Source organism: Nelumbo lutea, chromosome 7 (assembly GCF_056320005.1).
Source record: "Nelumbo lutea isolate HS-2025 chromosome 7, American lotus-T2T, whole genome shotgun sequence".
Classification (NCBI taxonomy): Eukaryota; Viridiplantae; Streptophyta; class Magnoliopsida; order Proteales; family Nelumbonaceae; genus Nelumbo; species Nelumbo lutea.
The window spans coordinates 59,058,766-59,080,692 of NC_142690.1; the positions used below are offsets into that span (position 1 = coordinate 59,058,766).

Consider the following 21,927-nt stretch of genomic DNA (forward strand, 5'->3'; position numbering starts at 1 on the left):
AATCCCATAATTTCATTTTTGAAGTATCCCCAAATTATTATAATTCAATTCCTAAATACCCCTAAATTTCTATATTGTATGTGTAAATTGTCCACAAAATAAATAATTTTTAAGAAGTTGCCTTGGAGTAGAGATATTTCGGGGATTACCCATCCCCAACAAGGAGTGAAATGCCCTGCCCCGAACCCGCCCCGCAATTAGGGACGGGGCAAAGTATCTTGACTATGGGGCGAGGACGGGGAGGGGGTGCCCTGCCCCAAGCCCGCCCCATCGCCATACTGTAAACTAGTGATAAAACATGTCATAATTGTTGAATCATGATTAACATCTTCAACATTATTAAAGTTTTGATATTTGCACATCTTATCTTATAAAATGTGACAGAAAAAAATAAAGGAGTTTTTATGATTCAGTCCATCCCTAGGTGGAGCTAGGATTTCCTAGAGGTGGACTGAATCCTACCCGTGGATTGATGTCAAATTCACGAATAGGATGTGATTTATAAGGGGCTACTAGTAGACTAGGAGGGGGCTGCAAAAGAAATTTCTCGAAGAATATGGGGATTACAGTCCACAAATCCCAAAAATAAATAGATGATGTTAAATCTCTAATGTGATAATTTTAATTTAACTAAATATTTATTAATACACCATAATTGTCTTGCAACCCTAATGAAAAGTAATTAGACGAGTCGTTTGAATTTATTGCAAATGTGTGGAATTTGTTGAGGGGTGCAAGCTATCGTGCTAAGACTTTTTGCTGATATGTATTCGGCAAGGGAGGGTTTTATTGAGATGTCAAAGAGACGATTCTTGAATCGTCTTACTGATCTTGAATATATTATAAATATAAAAAGCTGATTTCTTTTTGGGATCTCATACAATTATCATTTTATATATTATAATAATAAGTTAAATCACTTTAAAAGCCCCATCAACCTATATCTCGATTTTTTTTTTTTTGTGTTTTAAAAAAAAAAACAGGCAAAATGAAACACTGTGAATTGAGGCCTACTTGTGAAATGGTGGAATGCTTGTGAAATGCTCCGATACCAAACACCTACTTAATTCTTATGGAACCACAAACTTTTGGGCCTAATGCGAACCTGGGCCAACGCACAAAGCCTAAGCCCGAATGCTCAAAAATTTTCGGGCCAACCGGGCCGGGCCTCAGGTCCACACCACCATTATTTTATCATTCTCCTCTCCACTTCAATCGTCACTGCTTTGCAGAAACGCAGAATTACAGGCTCAATGGACCACGCAAGTAGTGGGATCAATCAAGAAGGAAATGCCGAAATGCCCACATACAAACAAAACAAACATCAAATGGAATCTTTGGTATTAGCCACCTTTTGTGTCCACGTAATCAATATAAAATACCCAAATTGCCCTCTTCTTCATTAATAAGAGAGAGAGAGAGAGAGGAAGAGACGTGTTGAAGCTCGAGACTTCCATCTCTGGTGCGGTGAGTGGTGGCCATACATACAAACTGTCGCACCGACTCCTCGGCCACTTTGTTGGAAAACAAAACAAAATGAAATGACGAGATTCACTGACCTTTCCCTTTGCCTTTAGGTCCAACACCAACAGGCGTCCCACATGCTGTGATTTAATAGAAATGGCGGTGGAGCTCGCACTGCAGCGTACGTTAACCACCCAAAAAAAACAAAAGAAAGTTGCATTAGCTGTGTTTTGTTGCGGTCTTATTCATGATCCGTGACTAAGATACGCACCATATATAAAGGGCGAACAAGATTCTAGAATCACAGAATCGGTTGCAATCAGCGGCGACGTCTGAAACCACTCGTTCCACCTCCTCCTCCTCTGGCTGCTGTTCCCTGCTCTTACCAGCAGCAGCAGCCATGGCGTGTTGTACGGGAAAGGATAACGTTTCTGTAAACGTAAACTTGACAACTACTTCACTTCTGTCTCGGTTTCTTGTTCTCTTTATTGTTTCATCCATTGCCTTTGCGTCTCATTTTACAGGTAAAACGGGAGAAAGGTGGTCCTTGGTTCCGGGAATTTTTTGGATCGTCTTTGTGGAATCCGATTCGAATTTTAACAGATTTTCTTTATTTCCCCGCCCAGTAACGATTTTTTTTTTCTTCCAGTATAGTATCGTGGATATTGTTTTTAAATGTTTTCGATGTTCTTAGGCTGGTTTTTCCAGGGAATATTGTTTACCATATTTTGGGCAAAATGCAACTTGAAATCTATGTAAATGTCTTACATATTTCTTGTTTCTGTTGCTGGACTTGAGATATTGAGTCTGTGAATGATGAGTTCTAGCCCTTCATTTTCGTTCCATTTGATTAATAATTTAATACCAATACTATTTATTTTGGTGAATAGTTTTCCATTTCATGCCTTCTATTGGCACTGTTATGATTGCTGAAAAGTGAAAACAACACCGAAAATAACATCAATGTTGTCATTATCAACGTTATATCTACCTAGTACTTTGAAGTTCAGGGCAATAGTTCTTTATTTATTTTTCTGACAATTTCTGTTTAATAAGGGGGCATTGCGCTGGATGATGCAAAGACCAGGAAAAATGGTTTGTTTCCAGAAATTTTAAGAGATGAGGCAGTTGCTAGGCTCAAAGAACTCGGAAAGGTATTAGAACAAGCTTCACTCTGTTAAAGTTTTTGCCTCAATATTCTATTACTTGTGAGATGGATAAGGCCATAAGAGTATTCACAGAGAGAGAATCTTTGCATTACTAACGTGGAATCGTATAGAGTTTTCTCTTAATTTGTTGGACAGTTGAGATATATTCTTCTTTCTGTGTATAATTGGCCGAGCATCAATCTTTGCATTACTAAGTGTTATTCAAGATGCTTATATTAGTTGCTTGTGACCGGTAATTGGGAAGACTATTTTATAGCTTATGTGATTCCTGGAATATGGTTCAGTGGTAAAGGGGAACTTGCATTTACCGTCTGGATACTGAGCACTTCTGTTTGTGTGCCACATATATTTTATAAACAGGAATCTTACAGTAGTGCATAAACTGAACGTAAAGTAATGGAATCATCTGAATTGTAAAATTGTACACTTAATGCCACTAAAGTAAAAATAGACATGCTAAATTTCATCCAACGTTGATTAAAGAAAATTGGGGCTGCTCATAGATAGGATTTAATCTGTAAATCTGAATCTGGTTCGTCTAAGTCATATTTGGACATCCATTTAATTAACCATAATCAAATTTGAAAATAATGATCCATTTATTAATCAGGTTGACTTTGGGTTTTGCTTGATCTGATCTATTAGGACCAGTTTTACATGGACACTGATCCAACACATGTCCAGGAGTCTGACTTATCAAGACAAAGAAACAAGGACATGCGGACACATTTATAGAAAAGTATAAACTATTAAAACAGTTCATATTTTGATGAATTTAACATTGTAAACCTATAGAAAAAGATCTAAAAGAACATTTTTGTCAATAACATTTTATAAGAAATATAATCTGTTAATTTATGTTGAATAAACAAGGAGAAAAATAAATAAAAATATCACATAGAATTTCCTTCAAGGACCATGCAGTTTTGGAGTCCAACGCATATCCAACACAGACACTTCATCCACTTTGGAGAGTCCATGTAACATTGGCTAGGACGTTATTCAATTATATATAATTATATAATATGTATACATGCATATTGACTATTAAACCATTTTGAATTTTACTTTAAAGTTACTTATGATTAATTGGGACTTGGGATTTAGATAAACCTATATTTGTTTTGTACGGGTTTATTGAGTTTCAAATCAAATCAGATATCCGAATAAATAAATGGATCAAAGTTGAATCTTGTTTCATATATCTGTTAAATATCAATAGAATTTGGATATTCTGGATGCTTATAGATTGGATTCAGATTTACCTTTATTTGAATCCAACCTGATCTGTTTGCAGCCCTAATCAAAATGAAGCTTGTGTCATCATGCTGGTGCTTCAGCTTTGTATTCTGACAAACTAAAACACATAAGTTGCATGAAATGGATATAAATTCATGAAGGTAAGTAGATAATAATAAAATATCAGCCTTCACTGTATGGTTAGAAAGGGATACACTATAGTACAACCTTTAGTGGGTTAGAGAGCATATAATCTAAAGCGATAGTTTAGATAAGAAAGTTACTGAAATTGACATATGTTTCTCGTTCCCAGTGCCACATAGAAGGATGAGCTTGTAAGTTGTCCAATTTCTTACTCCACGTTGCTACTGGTTATACTGTTCAATTACATTAAGATATTATAATTCTATAGCTGAATAACTCTAATTCTGGAACAGATCATGATGAAGTTTGATAATTGCTTTATTTGTAATCAAATTGCTAACACCATGAAATTCATTTTCCTCTGGATGGATATCCATGATGAAGTTTGATAATTGCATTGTTGTATCCATGATGCATATCCAAATTATTAATATTTCAAATGACCTGATGCTAAACTGCAACTTTGCTATATCCAAATTCCTCTGGTTCTTTTCTTAACTAAAATATAGGTACCATATATAACAATTGAAATGGCAAAGTCATTTTTCTGATGATATTTTAAGGATTCACTATATGTATCAAACCATATGCCCACTACTTTTTATTCCTTTTAACAGGTAACAGATGCCGAAGGATATCTTGAGCGAACATTCTTGAGCCCAGCTTCTGCAAGAGCTGGGGATCTTATTCGGAGTTGGATGGAGGAGGCAGGCTTGAGAACGTTAGTTTCATATCTCACTTTGTTCCTACAGTGTTTTAGCAATTATTGATATCCATGTTGATTTTAGGTGGGTGGACCAGATAGGCAACATACACGGTCGAGTTGAAGGAATGAATGCAAGTGCTGAAGCTTTGTTAATTGGTTCTCATTTGGTGATACATCTGATCTCTTTCTTCATCCTTTTCTTTAAGAATGTTTTATATGAAGTATGCTTTCTACATCCTTCTGGCTTATAGTTACTTTATATTCAAACAGGATACTGTGATTGATGCTGGAGTATATGATGGGGCATTAGGTATAATTTGTGCAGTGTCTGCATTGAAGGTTTTGAAGTCCAGTGGGAAGTTGGGAAAATTAAGTAGACCAGTGGAGGTTAGTGGTGTAGTTGGATTCTTCTACTTTTATCATGTTATCTGATGGTGAAAACTTGATTGAGTTGTCCCTTATATTATGTTCTGTCATATGGATTTGGTTACTCTTTTCCAGATTGATCTTTTCTTCTTAATTATGAATTACTAGTGGTTTTGTTTATTGAGTTTAGTAACAGTAATTCAGTAAGTGAGAGTTTTTGAAGGTTTGTGGAGACCTCAGAAGCATTCTTTTGTTGTTGCAAGTAATCTTTTGATGGGTTGGGCTTTGGCACTTGATGATATTAGCAGCATTACATGTGGAGGCTTTCTGGAATCTTGAGGACAATAAGATTTCTATGTTTGTACACATTTACAGACTGGGCATGACCTCCCATTAAATGGTGAAAGAATGGATTTTTGTATGATTACAGACTTAGGGGCCGTTTGATAATAGTTGAAGTGGCTGAACTGAAAAGCTTATAGCTTTGTCTTTTAGAGATAAGTTTTGAAGGAGCTTGTGCGCTCCTTAGTGCATGAATCTGAAATTGGGTAGATTACTATACCTTTGAATATTTTATTATTCAATTATTTTATCTTCTAAAAGATAAAATAAAAAATCATCCTGTTCAGAAACTTCAGCTGTTATCAAATGGTCTCTAAGATATCTAAAGATGCAATAACCTTTGAGCATTAAAAAACCTCATGAACAAGTAAGGAAGAATAGAAGCGTTTATTTATATTAAAGAAGTGATCCAAGTGATACTTGATTTAGCTGGCATGCTTTCCTAGTTCACATGCTGTTCTTCTAAACTTTGAAACGTATGAGGTCCTGAAAAGAACTTACTTTTCTTGTACTAGTATTACCTATCATATGAATTGATAATTTAAATCAGTTGGAACCTTGGCTGCATGATCATTTTTTTTTGAAGTTCAACCTTATTTTTGTATTATTTACTGTAAATTGCAGGTGATTGCATTTAGTGATGAGGAGGGTGTTAGGTTTCAATCGACGTTTTTAGGGAGTGCTGCTATATCTGGTATTTTACCAATCACAGCATTGCAGATATCTGACAGGAGGTAATTTAATTATCTGAAAACACATACCTCTCTCTAACAATGCTCTCAAGTACTAAATTTGATATGCAAGATTTATTCAGTGGTGTGACAGTGAAAAATGTTCTTAAGGGGAACTCTTTTGAAGCTACAGAGGAAAGCCTTCTTCAGATCAAGTATGACCCAAAATCAGTCTGGGGTTATATTGAGGTACTTCTGCTAGTTGTGTTTATCCCACTGGGTTATTTTACTGTCATATTAAAACGTGAATTGTTCAAAATTTACTTCCCTTTTGTCTCATGGATGCCACAGGTTCACATTGAGCAAGGCCCTGTACTAGAGTCACTTGGCCTTCCTCTTGGGGTGGTAAAAGGTATAGCTGGACAGACACGTTTAAAGGTATCTGTCACATTTCATTCATATATACATCACATTTTTGTTTCAACCATTCAAATTAAATGTGAAGTGGACGTGGAAGTAAAAATTATGCTATTGTCAGAAAAAAATTTAGAGAGTTAAACCATTTTGTGAAACAAGGTATATATTTATCAAACAAATAAAATTCTAAGAAATATGAAGTGTAATTGATATCTGGTAATAGGTCATAATGTCTTGTATAATCATGGAGACAAGGTGCTAGTTAAGATTACTGGGTAGGATACATCTAAAAGCGCATATTTTCTTTATCTTCATTTGGTTATTTGTAAAGAGTAAGAAATTGAGGAAATCCTGTTGATGGAATTAAAGTTGGGCAGCTGAAACTGTAAATTTAGACTGGGATAGGGTGTTATCTGACTGAAACATGCAGTTGAACTAAAAAGAAGAATTATGAGATAGAAATTAGGCCATATCTGCTTTACAAAGAAGAATGTTTCACTTAGCTTCAAGAAAGAGTTCACTAGTTTGATATTATAATTTGCTTTACAAGTTGCAGTAAATCCTAGGCCTACTATTTATAGTGAGTCCTGTTTTTGTTAGGTATAGTCTTTCAGAAGATAATTGAATTGTGTAACAGAGTTAGGATTATGGTAATTAACTTTACAGTTAGGTTATGATTTTGGTCATTCATTTTTCTAATTCTATAACTATGTCAGTGCTTGGTAGATAAGGTGTGAGGAACCAAAGATAGATCTTGTATCCAGGTTATTGCAGCAAATACTTGGCATATTTACAATTTGACAGTGTCTATTGTTTTAAAACACATATAGTATGCTGAAATTCATATCAAAATAGCCCTTTCCAGTAGAATCTCATTCTTTTTTCTTTTCTTTTCTTTTTTGAGAAAAATGCATCCCATTTGATGCTTTCTTTCCTTCCTTGACCACTGTTCCCTCATCAGTATCATTAACACATGTTTCTTCATTGTTTATAGTATCACTAGGTATATTTCCTACCACCTTCTCTCATAAAAATGACATCAATTCCACCCTTCTATCTAACATTATCTCTAGTTTATGACCTATTAAAGATAGACAAATACATGTTGACTTTCACTATTGAAGAGCAACTCCAATTTCTTTCTGAACTTAAAATTTGGTTGATGACGCCGGAAATTATGGTTCTTTAGAGATTTTTCTGGATCAATGATGCTTTTGGGTCATTAAAGATTGTAAATCACATGGAAAGTTGTGTGGATTGCAGGATGTTTTTTATAACAAGGTTATCGCTACTTTCTATTAGAAGTTGCTGATGTAGGACAGTTCTTTGAAGTGATCCCATGGGTAGTGGGCTCAATAAAGTGATTAGGTTTATAGCTGTAACTATGGGCAGTGGGCTCAGAGAAGGGATTCCAAATCTTAATTATTAGGCCTCAAATCTCCATGACATTCTTCTGCAACTGTAACTCAAAGAAATGGGTAATAATCAAGGAATATTATTATTCAAGGTCTTTACTCGCACAGTATTTAATATTTATCTAATAGAAGCTCTCGATTTTCATCCAGATAAAACTACCAAAATCTCTCCTTAAACTCAGTTCATCCATCTATTCATAGATTGAAGAAAAAAGATTTCCTAATCAAAGATATTTTGGACAAGTAACTAATATCTTGAGAAGATTCTACTGAATCTAGAATATAATGGGGATTACAAGTAAATGAAATTGTGGAATGATTTTTCTCTATGAAATGGGTTAATTTCTTTAAAGAATAAAATTACATGTTTTCTGAGCCAATCAGGGCACTTCCCTAAACCTATATAGCAAGAACTCACTAACTTCGTTGTGGAACAAAGTTAGAAATTAGACTAACTAAATAAAACAAAATCCTAGCAGAATAGTTAAACATTTTTTTTCTAATCAGATGCCACTCAAAATTAATCGAGTAGCTTTACTTGCAAACATTTTCAGGTTACAGTAAGAGGCTCACAAGGGCATGCTGGAACTGTTCCAATGTCTATGCGTCAAGATCCAATGGCTGCTTCTGCTGAACTGATTGTATTGTTGGAAAGCCTCTGTAAACATCCTGAGAATTTTATCTCATACGATGGCCATTGCAATGGATTTACAGCAGAATCTCTTGTTTGTACAGTTGGAGAAATATCTACCTGGCCAAGTGCAAGTAATGTAATTCCAGGCGAGGTAATTACCCAGATCTCTGGTTGCTCTTATCGTCATCTTTTTGTTTGATATGTTTCTCTAAAATGAAGAATGGTACATGAATTTTATGGTTGCAGGTAAACTTTACTGTAGATTTACGTGCAATAGATGACATGGCACGAGAGTCTGTTCTGTTTGAATTAGCAAACCAGATTTATCAAACATGTGACCGGCGCTCAGTTTCTTGTGTCATTGAACGTAAGGTCTGGGAGTTCCACTCATGTTGTATATCTTTACAGTTTGCATAGTCACTGACTTCATCTAGCTTGGGTCATTTCAGCATGATGCAGAAGCAGTTATATGTGATCCTGGACTCAGTTTGCAACTGAAATCAGCAGCTCATTCTGCAATGAAAAGAATGGTGAGTGAGATTCAAGATGAAGCTCCGGTGCTGATGAGTGGAGCAGGACATGATGCAATGGCTATGTCCCATTTAACTAAGGTTGGTTTCCTTGTTCCTCATATGGGATGAGTTAAGCATGATTCTGGTAGTGTTAGTGATGTCTGCACTGCTATTTGATCAGGTTGGCATGCTGTTTGTTCGTTGTCGTGGAGGAATTAGTCACTCCCCTGCAGAGCATGTTTTGGATGATGATGTTTGGGCTGCAGGTTTAGCATTTTTTGCTTTTCTTGAAATGCACTTGTAAGTAAAACAATGTGCTTCTGATCTGCATAGTTGTTTATATAGCATGTACAGTAGGTCTTTCCGGACCAAATGTAAAATTGATGGAACACATGTTGGAATTTCATTATCAAATAATCCTAGTGGATGGTGCTGCGTATGTGCTAATGGACCAAGATGAAGTTACTGGTGAATCCACTAGATTTTCCCTTTATCATATTTTAGTGGATCTTTCTCTGCAAACATGCATTATCACAGTTTCAAACTAATGGAGATTGGAGAATTTTCCTGCTTAGAACATATTGGCAGATCTATTTTTTAGCTTTTTCTTACAGCAACATGTGCTTGGTTATACTTTTGGTCTCTTTCTTCCTTTTAGATTCATTAGCTTCTTTCTGAGATTCCAAAGAGGCTGAACTGATCTGACCAAGCACATATTGTTGAATCACTTTTGTTGTCTCTGAATGATGTAATATTAGCTTCGCCAACAAGCTGTGCTCAGAGCAGATCTAGGTAATTTGCATTTCATTTTGTGAAATATAAGCATATCCTCTGCATTTATCGGTTAAACATACGTTATATACAAAAACAATCTAATTGCATATTTATTGGATTGAATTGTGGTCGGATTTCAATCAAGTGATTTGAATATTTGATGGATCTGAACTTGGATTTTAATTCTGCTTAATTTAATAGGATTTGAATTAGATCAACATGAATATTAGATCCATTGACAACTCTATCACATCCATTTTACACAACATCATGGTGAATATTTATATAAATCTGAACCGATAACGTATGCTTGATCATTTAACCAATTTCTTCTATTGACCCACTGTAAAGTGGAATTTGATGGCACCATCTACCTTCATTTGGAGCACATAACATGGTCCTCTCTTCAACTATTTTGATTACCTTACACAAGGTTTATTCCTCTATTATATGGCTGGATGGTGATGCTTAACATGAGATGATCCTTCTGAGGTTGGTGTTTCTAAACATGAGTTTGTAAGTGGAAACTTTCTGTGGATTTATTACACTGTTTAGGTTGCAGACACATTTCATCTTCTCAAACTACTTCGCAACAGTCATCCCTGTTGTTTAAGAATCCTTATTTACATGATCAATTTAAAAATTTTGCATGATATCTATCCCATGAAATAAGTTTTATCCATCCCCGAGCAAAAGCTAACCTTCAAATAATAATTAGTGACCAACTATTTTACATGGGTGCATGTTCAAGTGTTGATACTCAAGAAAGACATGGGATGTCTGTTGGAACCCAAGAGACAACCCATAACACTTCAGCCCAGTCCCAGGCCCAGGCTCCAGTAGCTTGATCAGCAGACAGATGATGTCAACCAAGGGAGAGTCATGCAAAGCACACCCCCTCTCAAATTTGTTTACTCAAGAATGTCACCCCAATTAGAGTGTGTAGATGAGTTCCCTCGGTTGTAAAAGGCTATAAATAGCTAATTGAATTGAAGAATAAACCATATCTGAATTATTTTTTTTTTCCTTCCAAATCTCTCTCTCTCTCTCTCTCTTGCTCTCATCTTCCATTTTAGGATGCACATCTCCCTCAAAGCAGCTGAACTCAGAGCAAACATATCAACTGGTATCAGAGCTGCAATCCAGGATGACTCACACCAGATCCATGTCATAGGAGGAGAGAGTTGATCGGATCGAGGTGGATCTCCACAAGATGGCTGGAGATATGAAGGATATCAAAGAAACTCTCTTAGCAGTAGTCACTCAATCCGAGAGGATGACAACTTCAGACAGTGGCCCAGTAAGGAGAGTGATACTGAAGGATCGAGTTGTGTAAGCGCTCAAAGAGGAGGAAATGTCGTTAGACAGATTGTCAAACTTGGTTTTCTAGTATATTCAGGTGAGGATCCAATTTCGTGGATATATCATGCCAAATGATACTATGTATTTCATGAGACTCTAGCTTCACAGTGAGTCTTTATTGCCTTGACCCACTTGGATGGTGAGGCTATCATGTAGTACCAGTGGTACCACAGATCACATCCACCAAGGCCTTATGTGTTAGATTTGGCCCCTCAGGATTTGAGCACTTTGTTGAAATGTTGTCTAATCTTAAACAAACTAGATCTATTAAAGAATCAAATCGAATTTGACAGGTTGGCAACCAGGGTTCATGGTTGGCCAGAAAAATCTCTCGCAAGCTGTTTTATCGGGGGGATCAAGGGAGTACATTCGCTTAGAGGTGAAGGTCATGCAGCCAACCTCAGTGATGACTGTGGTTGGGCTTGCAAAGCTACAATAGGCCATTAAGACTCCTCCTTGAAGTCAGAACAGGGCATGGGAAGCCTGTTGGTTCCACTTATTTACCATTTAAGAAGCTCTCATGGACTGAAATGCATACCTGACCTGAGAAAGGCCTTTGCTATAACTAAGATGAAATACTCATGCTGGGGCACTGCTGTAGGGCCCAACATATTTATCTTTTACAAGTAGATGAGATGACTGAAGAATCAGATGGATGTGAAGTGGAGAATCACACTAGATCTGATAAAGATGGTATGGGAAGCGATACCGTGAGATCTCACTTCATTGGGCTAAGCTCCCCACAGACTATGAGAGTGTTGTACCTGATCTTGGGCTGCGAGGTATCAATTCTTTTTTTTTTTTTTTTTGATCAATACGAGGTATCAATTCTCACTAGTGGGAGTTCCTTGAATTTTATCACCACTATACTTACTAAGCGGTTGGTTCTAGCTGTAGAGCCCATTTCTCCCTTCTCAGTCCATGTCATTGATGGAAACTATATCTCTTATGATGGAATACGTAGAGTGGGCCTAAAGATTAAAAAAAATCAAGTTTCAGTGGACCTCCATCCCTTGGACTTCACTGGTGTAGATGTGGTTCTTGGAATTCATTGGCTCCATCAGTTGGGCCCAATCTAACTATGGACTTCAATTTAATGGCCAGGAGATACATCCAACCAGTAATGGAAAGAGAAAAGCTCAACCCCACTTGAGGGAATGGCTTAGTTACTTAGATTGTGATACATGTTCAAAACCTTAACGGTGTCATAATGTTTTCATCATCCAACCTCAGACCCCAAATGTACAACAGCCATAGTTGTCAAGGATGTCTAGGTGGGTGGTCTAGGCAACAAGGTTCCCATGGAGGGTGACCTTGCCCAAGTGCCTAGTTTCTAGTTGCTTTTGTACACTTTTGTATGGGAAAATCTATGATGCTGGAAAAAGATGGTACCGAAAGAGTTTTGACCAATAAAAAACCCACCTGTGAATTTTGATAAATTCCACTCGATTGGTTAACACATTTATGATACTGGTTGATTGGTTACAAATTTTTTGGATATCATGTCTTTCTGGTATCATAGTCGAAGCCATATAGTGATATTATAATATTACAATATACATTATTACACTAAATTATTTATTTTTATAATTCATATACCAGTTTCTTTTTACTATTTTATTATTTAGAGTTAGATCAAGACACAAGAGCAACCAAAGTATGTTTCCTTCTTCCACCCCTTTCTTTTCTTCTTTTCCTGGTAAACAGGGTCTCCACCTCTCCTCCCTTTCTTTTTTCTTTTTTTAAGACATAAAAGGCTCAACCCCTTTATTGTATGTTTTTTCTTTTTTCTTGTTTTTCTTCTTATGAACATGTTAATCTTCCATGTTTTTCTTCTTATGAACATGTTTTCTATGGAGTTTATACTTGTTTGGTCCTATTTGGTGAAGGTTATTGATGATTATCAGGCCCTGTTTGCTTGCAGTGTAAATCTGAGCCAAACACAAAATTTGCACCCGGTTCAGTTTTATATCTGTTTGGATCAAAATTTGTACTTTTTGCTCAGTTTGGAAGGAGTGCAAATACAAATATGTACAGTGAAAATACTGGTTTAGAAATACAAAACACAAGGCTTTGTACTGTACATATTTGTATTTGCACTCATTCCAAAATGAGCCTTTGCCTCATTTGCACCCTTTGGCAATGCAAAATTTGCACCCCAAAAACTGATGCAAAATTTGCACCACCTTCCCCTTACCTCAATTTACTCTCATATAAAGTAGTGACCTATCATCTTGCTTCCTACCTCACTCCCAAACAAATAACCCTCCTACCTCCATTCTTTTTCCTATAAAATGGGGACTACTTCATTAGTTCATTTTACTTTGTACTTCATCTCTCACAAACAAATAAGACAGTTAAATCTGAGGCAATATACCTTACCTTTCTTAAAAAAAAAAAAACATAAGTAAACCAGAATTTAATTTGTACAGCCTATTTCTACTCCCATGCATTTACACCAGTGCAAATGAAATTCACACTGCAAACAAATTGAACCTTATTGAAAGATGATTTTCTATGAAACTTAGGAAATTACCCTAGGGTTTAGGTTTATTCTTTTAAAAAAATCCATCACCTAGGCACCTACGGTGACAAGGTGCTCCTTAGTTGCCTAGCTTCACATGGGAATCTTGATTCCATGCATCATAAGCATACCAATGCTTGGTGCAATGGTAATACCTCAGGATGACAAGTGTGAGAATTCAGGTTTGTGCTTGACACCCATGTAGATAGGACTTGCATTGGGTAATGACCTATCTGTTTTCAACAATTTTATATACATGTACATTTTTTTTACAGGGATACCGGCCATTTACATTTGATATGTCAGAAGAAATTTTTGTATCGGTATTTTATGCTAGGGAATCACACTATATAGAATAGAAACTCTGGCCTCTTTGTGCTAAAAATGCTGAACCTCAGTCTGTATCCAGTCCACTCCTCCCAAGACCTTGGGTTGTTAGGACAAGCATTAGGTAATGAACTTCTTTAGAAACCTAGGATGTCATTTGCTCAATCCTTGTCTGTTACTTGTTTTATGGATTACTTATCACTATTTTAGAATCATGTTTTTGGCTTGGTAGGAAACTGCATTGATTTCAATGCATGCATTTCCACTTTTTTATATACCAAAAAGGGCAATATGTGGGAAATAGAAACTTGGGATGTCTTTATCTCAATCATTGCCTACATCACATGTTCTATAGATCATCATCTATCATTACATTAAAGGCATGTAAGAGGGTGCAACAATCAATGTTAGAACATGGGAGAGACATCAGAATTTATAGTCATGATGGGACTTCACCAAGGCTTAGCACTTAGTGCTTATTTATTTGCACTAGTAATAGATGAATTGACTAAACATATTCAGGAGGATGTCCCATTGGTGGTGGTTGTATCCTGATGACATTATTAATTGATGAAATCAACGAGGAAGGTTTAAATGTAAGACTACATTTATAGTCAAATACTTTGGAAACAAGAGGTTTTGAAATAAATAGGAGTAAAACAGAATATATGCAATGTAAATTTAATATTTAATAGGAGAGCAAATCAGGGTACACTAAGGAGAGGTTGAGGAGGATTTCTCCCATAGAATTGGAGCAGGATAAGCAAAATGGAGGGGTGAATCCAGAGATTTATATAATAAGCAAATACCAATTAGGGTAAAGGGAAAGTTTTATAATGGTTGCAAGTTATAAAATTTTATAAAATGTTGTTTGGAGCAGAGTGTTCGATAGTTAGGAAACTACATCTCCAAAGATGAATGTGGCAAAATTACGGATGTTGAAATGGATGAGTGGGAAAACTAGAAAAGGTAGGGTCAGAAATGAACTTGTCTAAAGGAGCAACATAGAAATGATTTCATTAATTAAAAGAAAGCATGGTTACAACGAGAGGTTGTGAAAAAAAGAAAAAGCACAGCTTTTGAAAAGCTGACCCAACCCACGAATTACAATTGAGCCCAATACAAATGAGTTCTTTGTACCCCTTGCTTAGCTAGACTATATGCCAATCTGTTGGTTGTTCTCCTCACCCATTTAACTCGGATTTTCATGTCCTTTGAGAACCATTTAAATCGCCTGAATTCATTCCTTAGATGCCATGTCACCCCTCTCCCTTTTTCAACCAGTTCACAACAATTCTTGAGTCACCCTCGATGATCAGTCTATCAATACCCAACTCTTTAGCCTTCTCAACCCCATATACTGCAGCCAATAGTTCTGAACTTCTGATCTTGCCACATCACCTTGTTCAACAGGTCCTAAGTATATATCTATGATATTTCCTTCCTCATCCCTAATGACCCCCATGCTTGAGGACCCGGATTACCCACACAACTCCTATCAAAATTCAATTTCTTCCAGCCACATATTGAGGATGACCACTTCACAACAGATTTCTATCTTCTAGATGATAAGGAAGCAATAACACCCCTTGCCCTAAAAAAATCTTCAACCTTAAAATCTGAAAAAAGTTTTTTTTTCCTTGTGTTCCACTCTTAGAGTTATGATTTCTACCAAGGATTCCTTGCTTATTTCTCTTTCTTCAAATATTCTTGAGTTTCTTTTCCCCCAAATTGTCCAAAGCGTTGTTGCATTAGTACATCTCCCCAAGACCTTGCTCCTCCTTTTAGTACAACTAAAAACAGTAAGACTAAACAACCCTTCCAACCTGTTAGGAGAATACCATCTGCATCCAAAGAGGGAAGAAAACCAATTCCAAATAAAGCTAACAAAAGGACAAGAGATTAGGAGATGAAAGACAGTCTTACCATTTAACTTGCACAGGACGCACCAGCTAGGGGACAAACACCAAGCTGGTCTTTTTCTTTGAAGCAAGTCAAAGGTATTAGTACAACCATGAAAAACTTCCTAATAGAAAGCACTGATTTTTTTGGGGATGGGAAAGCACCAAGCTTCCTTGACTGGGAAAGAAGGAGAAGGGGAGGTGGCTACCAAGGAATTAAAGAAAGATTTTACAAGAAAAACAAGCCATTAGGATTTAGTCCCCAAACCCTAGAATCCAAACCACCTTCTCCCAGAAACACTGAATTCAACAAGTTTAACAACTTAGACACACAAAGAATTTTAGATTCAATGAAGTTTTTGTTAAAGCCAAGGTTTTAGTTCAGCCCCGAAGGATGAGGGTGCTGGCCTAAGAAGTCAGAAATAGGTCTACCCTTAAACTGGAAAGAGTAGAAAGAGAAGGAAACCTCTCACCCAGAGGGATATCCCCAATCCAAACATCCTCCCAAAACCTAATTTTCTGACTCAAAGCCAAATAATACCTAACATGATTTAGAAAAGTAGGAAGAATCTCATGGATGGCCTTCCAAGGAGCTGCGGTAGTAGCTCTACGGAGATAAGCAACATCCCATCCTTTGCTTGGAATGCCACGAATACTTGCAACAACTTTGTGCCATAATTTCTCATTCAAATTGGGGAACCTCCACATCCATTTGCTAAGGAAAGTTAGAATCTTCAACTTGACATTACCAATTCCCTATCCCCCTTTTGCCTTTAATTTCACCACCTTCTCCCATCTAATCAGATGATCGTTCTTTTTTCCCCCAACTGCTTCCAAATAAAATACCTCATGTCTTTTTCAAATTTCCTCACTGGAAGGTTTGCAAGGGTGTACTTATTAAGAGTTAATCCCCCCTCCACCCAACTAAGAGCTTCTCAACCCTCTCCACCATTGGGGTCCAAAAGCTAGTGGATCTAGGGTTGTCACCCAAGGGTAGCCCCAAGTATCTTGTAGGCTATTCTCCCTCTCACATTCTAGAGAACTTTCTATTGCCCTCAAATCATCTTCTTCTATGTTGATTCCAACAATTAAGCTCTTAAACCAGTAATCCTCAAGTTGGACAACCTCTCAAAGAGTTTCATCACTAATTTCAAAATTTCCACCTCATCACAGAAAATTAGGATATCATCTGCAAACTGCAAGTGAGCAATCAAAATACTATCTCTCCCAACAATCAAAAGCCCTAGGACCACATGGTTTTTCAATGACTTTGTACCAGAAATGTTGGGATTTTTTGAAAACAGACCTCTTGGAAGTCTTTAATAATTTTTTTCACAAAGGGGAGATCTCCCTGGGTAAATTCCACTTTTATTGCCTTGATCCCAAAAAAGAATGGGGCAAAAACCTCAAAAGACTATAGACCAATAAACCTAATCGGAAATCTTTATAAAATCATCTCAAATGTCTTGTTTGAGAGGTTGAAGATGGTCCTTCCCTTGGTGATCTCTCCTTTTCAAGGGGCTTTTGTGGAAGGAAGACAGATTGTGGATCAAATTCTGGTGGCTAATGCATGCATGGTAGAAAAGAGGAAAAGTAGAATGAAAAGTCTAGTTTGCAAGGTGGACTTAGAGAAAGCCTATGACCTAGTAGTTTGGCAAGTGTTGTTGGAAGCCCTACATAAATTCAGGTTTGGGCCAAAGTGGAGGAAGTGAATCAAGGGGTGTGTTAGGTCAGTTCATTATTCAATTCTTATTAATGGAGTGGCAAAAGATTTCTTCCCAGCCAAACGTGGTTTAGACAAGGAGTTCCACTGTCTCATTTTCTTTTCACTATACTGTCAGAGGTTCTAAGTAGGTTGGTGATAAAGTAGATCTACAGGGTTTGATTAGGGATGGAGAATTGGAAGAAATCAAGTGGTAGTCTCTCACCTCCAATTTATTGACGATACAATTTTGTTCTGTGAGGGTGCAGATTTGGAAACAGTGAGAAATCTGAAGCTGTTGATTGATGAATTTGTGGGACTGAGGCTTGAAATCAACTGAGGCAAAAGTGGGATTTCAGGAGTCAACATGGACGATAGGGAAGTGCAGATTTTTGTTGAGGTTCTAGGTTGCGAGATTAGAGATTGGCCAATAGTTACTTAGGTTTGCTGTTGGGAGGAAATCCTGTAAGTAACGAGTTTTGGAAACCAGTGGTGGAAAAGTTTTGCTAGGAAATTAGCCTTGTGGAAGAGGAATTACATATTTTTGAAGATAAATAAAGAAAAAATTTTATAACTAAAAAGAAAAAAAAGTACAATATAACTAGGTGACAAGATGTCATCCCCACCAGAATACAAATGAGACAATACAAAAACCAAAAAAAATAACGAAACTTTCAGTATCAAAACAAACATCCACAATCCTTTTATGAATTCAGAGAAGTTCAGAAATTAACACCAAAGTCTTCTTTCTTCAGCCCTTGAAACTTTGGAAGCAGCAGCACCCAACCAATAACTGTCGAACCGATGACAGCCACCACCTCTTCCATTCTTTTCTTTGTCTCCTAAAAGATTCTTCTGTTTCTTTCCTTCCAGATTTCCCAGCATACAAAGGGAATACAGGTCCATAAAATCTTAGTTTTAACACCACTTGGGTTCTTGCCAACAACTAAAGATTTCATCTGGATCTGACATAGAGCATCTGTCCACCTTGAACAGCTTGAAAAAATAGGACCAAACTGGAGTTGTAAAGCAGCATTGAAGCATTAGGTGAAGAACATCTTCCTATTTTTTTTTTTTTTTTGAGCAAAGGTGAAGTATAATTGTATTGATGTAAAAGACCCTTTGTACAAAGAGAAGCTGTACACACCAAATCAGAAGGACCTCAGAAAAAGGTCATCCTCAAAAAATTACAATCAGAAGTAACCTCTTTAAAGTCAGTAAGTATAGACAACCAACTTCTCACACAACCTAAAGCCGTACACCTGCTTGGGAACTGAAAACCTCTGAATTTTAGTTTCTCATGAGTTAATATGCAACCTCTAGCAATCAACTAAGCAAGGGCTTCAGCCCTTGGTGGCACTGATGGCCCCCAAACACCCCTAACTGGCACAGCCTCCACCTGATTTCTGATTAGAGCCGTATGCATGACTTGACTGTGAACTTCACTTCCTTACACTCTTTCCATAATTTGATCTGTCAACAGCTCCAAACACTGCACCTCCCAATCGATAAGAGGTCTTCTGAAATTTGGATTCCAAACCACAGCACCATGAATTACTTCATAGCATTCTGAAATAGGCACTTCCTTCTTGCCTAGATTGTGTAACCTTGGGCAGATTTCACAGAATTCCCCAACCCCCGACCAATCATCTTCCCAAAACCTTGTACTACCACTCTCCACTTTCCATGTATAAAAAGGAATCATCAAAGAGTTAAATCTCACGATCCCTTTCCATACACTAATTCCATAGAAGTGTCTCACTTCCTTTGAATCCCACCAAAAGTTCACCACCCTATTCTTACAAGTCACCACTCTCCTCCAAAGGGCCTCCCTTTCTCCCCAAACCAATAAAGCTCTATTGAAGATTCCGATCCTTCTCACCCTTAACCCCCATCTTTTTTAGATCTGTACACCACCTCCCATTTAACCAAGTCAAACTTCTTTCTCTCAGCCCTTACATTCCACAAAAGTTCTCTCTGAATTCTCTCAATCTCTCCCACCATAGCATCTGGAGCCTTTGGTAAAGATAGATGGTAAACCGACAGATTTGAAAGAACACTTTTTGTCAAGGTTATTTTCCCCGTGAAGGATAGGAATTTCCCCTTCCAGCCCGCTTTTGTCTAAAACAGGTTGCCAAGTAGATGCAGAAGCAGCTCTAGCCCCAATTGGAAGTTCAAGATAAGAAAAAGGAAATTCCCCAATCAAGACACCCCATGGCCATAGAACAATCTTCAGGCACCGACTGCTTGATATCTTCCACCCTATCATTATTCTCTTACTTAGATTAATCTTAAGACCTGATAAAAATTGGAAGCACTTGAGGGTACTTCTTAGAGAATAGGCATGCTCAACTGATGCACCAATGAAAATTACAAACGAGATTTCCTACTCACTTTTCCTACCCACTCTCTACCCGCCGTGAATTGCAGCCACACATCTCTATTATGAATTGAGAGATGTGTGGCTGCAATTCACGGCAGGTAGAGTGAGTAGGAAATCTGGGTTCTGAAAATTAAGGTGTCATCAGCATTTTGCAAGTGAGAGATGATTAAATCTTCAATTCCAACCCTGAACCCTGGTGTCATTAGCATATGGTATAAAGTGGACCATGTAGGCCCTCCATAGTGCAGCCGGTGTTAATAAGTCAGTTTTGGAACCGATTAAAGAAGTTGGTGATGACTTCTATCATCCATTTCCTAAAATCATGGGCATGGATACATGTATGGGTCTCCCATTTATTATGCTTGTATCCTGCATTTGTATCTATTTAGTATTTGAAGCTAAATTTCATTTCTCAAGACTCATGCCTTGCCAAATTTAATGGAATTTCTAGCATGTGAAGATTTTATGTTGGTCCCGAAAACAATACCCTATTTCTAGTAGTTGACTACTTCATGAAGAGATTTTGTAGTAGTCAACTACCATTAGTATCTTGTTCCTAGTAGTTGACTTCTACATAGAGATTTCCTAGTAGTCAACTACTACCTTAACAGAACTCGAAGTAGTAGCAAGAATAAGTTAGAAATAATAGAAAATATCAAGGCAACCAAGCAAAGGCAAATAAAACAAGCACCACCAAGAATACAAAGGATTTATGTGGTTTGGCCTTACCACCTATGTCCACAGGAAAGACGAAAACTGTCATTCACTATGAAAGAAATGAAAAACAATACAGGTACCTTGTGGCTTGCAACCCAAACCAACCCTTAACCCTTGTACACCCATTCTCCTTTTCCTCTCTCAACCCCCAAAACAAAAACAAAATAAAAACTCCACTCTTACACCAAGAGCACCCTCTCTCTCTCAACCCTACACACAAAAGAAACCTTTTATATGTAAAGTCCTCTTTAACCTAAGGAGGGACCGCACCAACCGTTAGATTGGATCGCTAAGATACTACTAGGTTCGAGTTTGAGCTCGAGTTCGACTCAATTATATTTTCTGGTTCAAGCTCAATTCGATTAAGTATTCAATGAACTCAAGTTTGGCTCGAGAGCTCAAAAATAAATATATTTGTATATTTTATACATATGATATTTGTTTATAATATATAGTATATTCTTCTATTATACAGAATATAAAAAAATATTTTTATATATAGAATATAAAACATATTTTATAATATTCTTTATAATATAATTGTAGAGAAGATGGGTTGAATGGCCCATAGGCTGTTTGTCTTATTTTATCTTTTTAAGTTCTTTGCTGTAATGGGCCTCAATTTGGGCCTTTATTTCTCTTATGTTATGTTTTTAATTATCTGCCCAACCAGGGGCCTCTCTGTAAATTACTAAAGTTTAAGTTAATGAAGTAGGATTAGGGGTGTAAGAGGAGATTATGTTCAAAATCTCTCTTTGAACCCTTATTGCCGCCACCTTCTTCTTGAAACCTGATTTCTGCTACTCTAAATCGATTCTCTACAATATTTTGAACAGTCCTTTCATTTCAAAAGGCTGTTTTTCTTCTTGGTATCAGAGCGAGCTCTTCTCTTTTTCACCTCTTTTTTCCCATTCATAGTGTGTGTGGAGAATTGAATTGGATGAATAGTTAAAGAAACCTGTTTCAGCCCAGTTGTTAGTGGTTTCTGGAGAGGAGACTGTTTTTGTTGTCCTCCTGAAAGCTTCAAGCGTGTTGCTCGAAACCCTAATTTTCTAGAGAAATTTGATTGCGGGCTCCAATAAGGAGTTTGACCTGGGCGCTCAGTGATTGAAAGACTTCTTATTCTTCATCTTGAAGATTGATTCAAGTTGCTTGGTG

General features: G+C 37.0%; 1 protein-coding gene across 2 annotated transcripts; it reads left to right on the forward strand.

Moving 5' to 3' along the window:
* The first annotated feature begins 1,429 nt into the window (after positions 1-1,429).
* On the forward strand, positions 1,430-9,518 carry AAH (allantoate amidohydrolase). Of its 2 annotated transcripts, none has more exons than XM_088953469.1 (12): positions 1,430-1,988; positions 2,521-2,618; positions 4,634-4,737; positions 4,805-4,889; positions 4,993-5,109; positions 6,055-6,164; positions 6,245-6,350; positions 6,453-6,539; positions 8,488-8,718; positions 8,814-8,939; positions 9,017-9,178; positions 9,261-9,518. In XM_088953469.1, the coding sequence occupies exons 1-12, from the start codon at positions 1,865-1,867 to the stop codon at positions 9,381-9,383; spliced, it is 1,473 nt and encodes a 490-aa protein (XP_088809595.1). In that variant the 5' UTR covers positions 1,430-1,864; the 3' UTR covers positions 9,384-9,518. The 2 variants fall into 2 exon arrangements, 1 of the variants encoding a protein (XP_088809595.1); XR_016101929.1 differs by having other exon boundaries at positions 1,435-1,988; positions 8,814-8,934.
* The last annotated feature ends 12,409 nt before the right edge of the window (positions 9,519-21,927 follow it).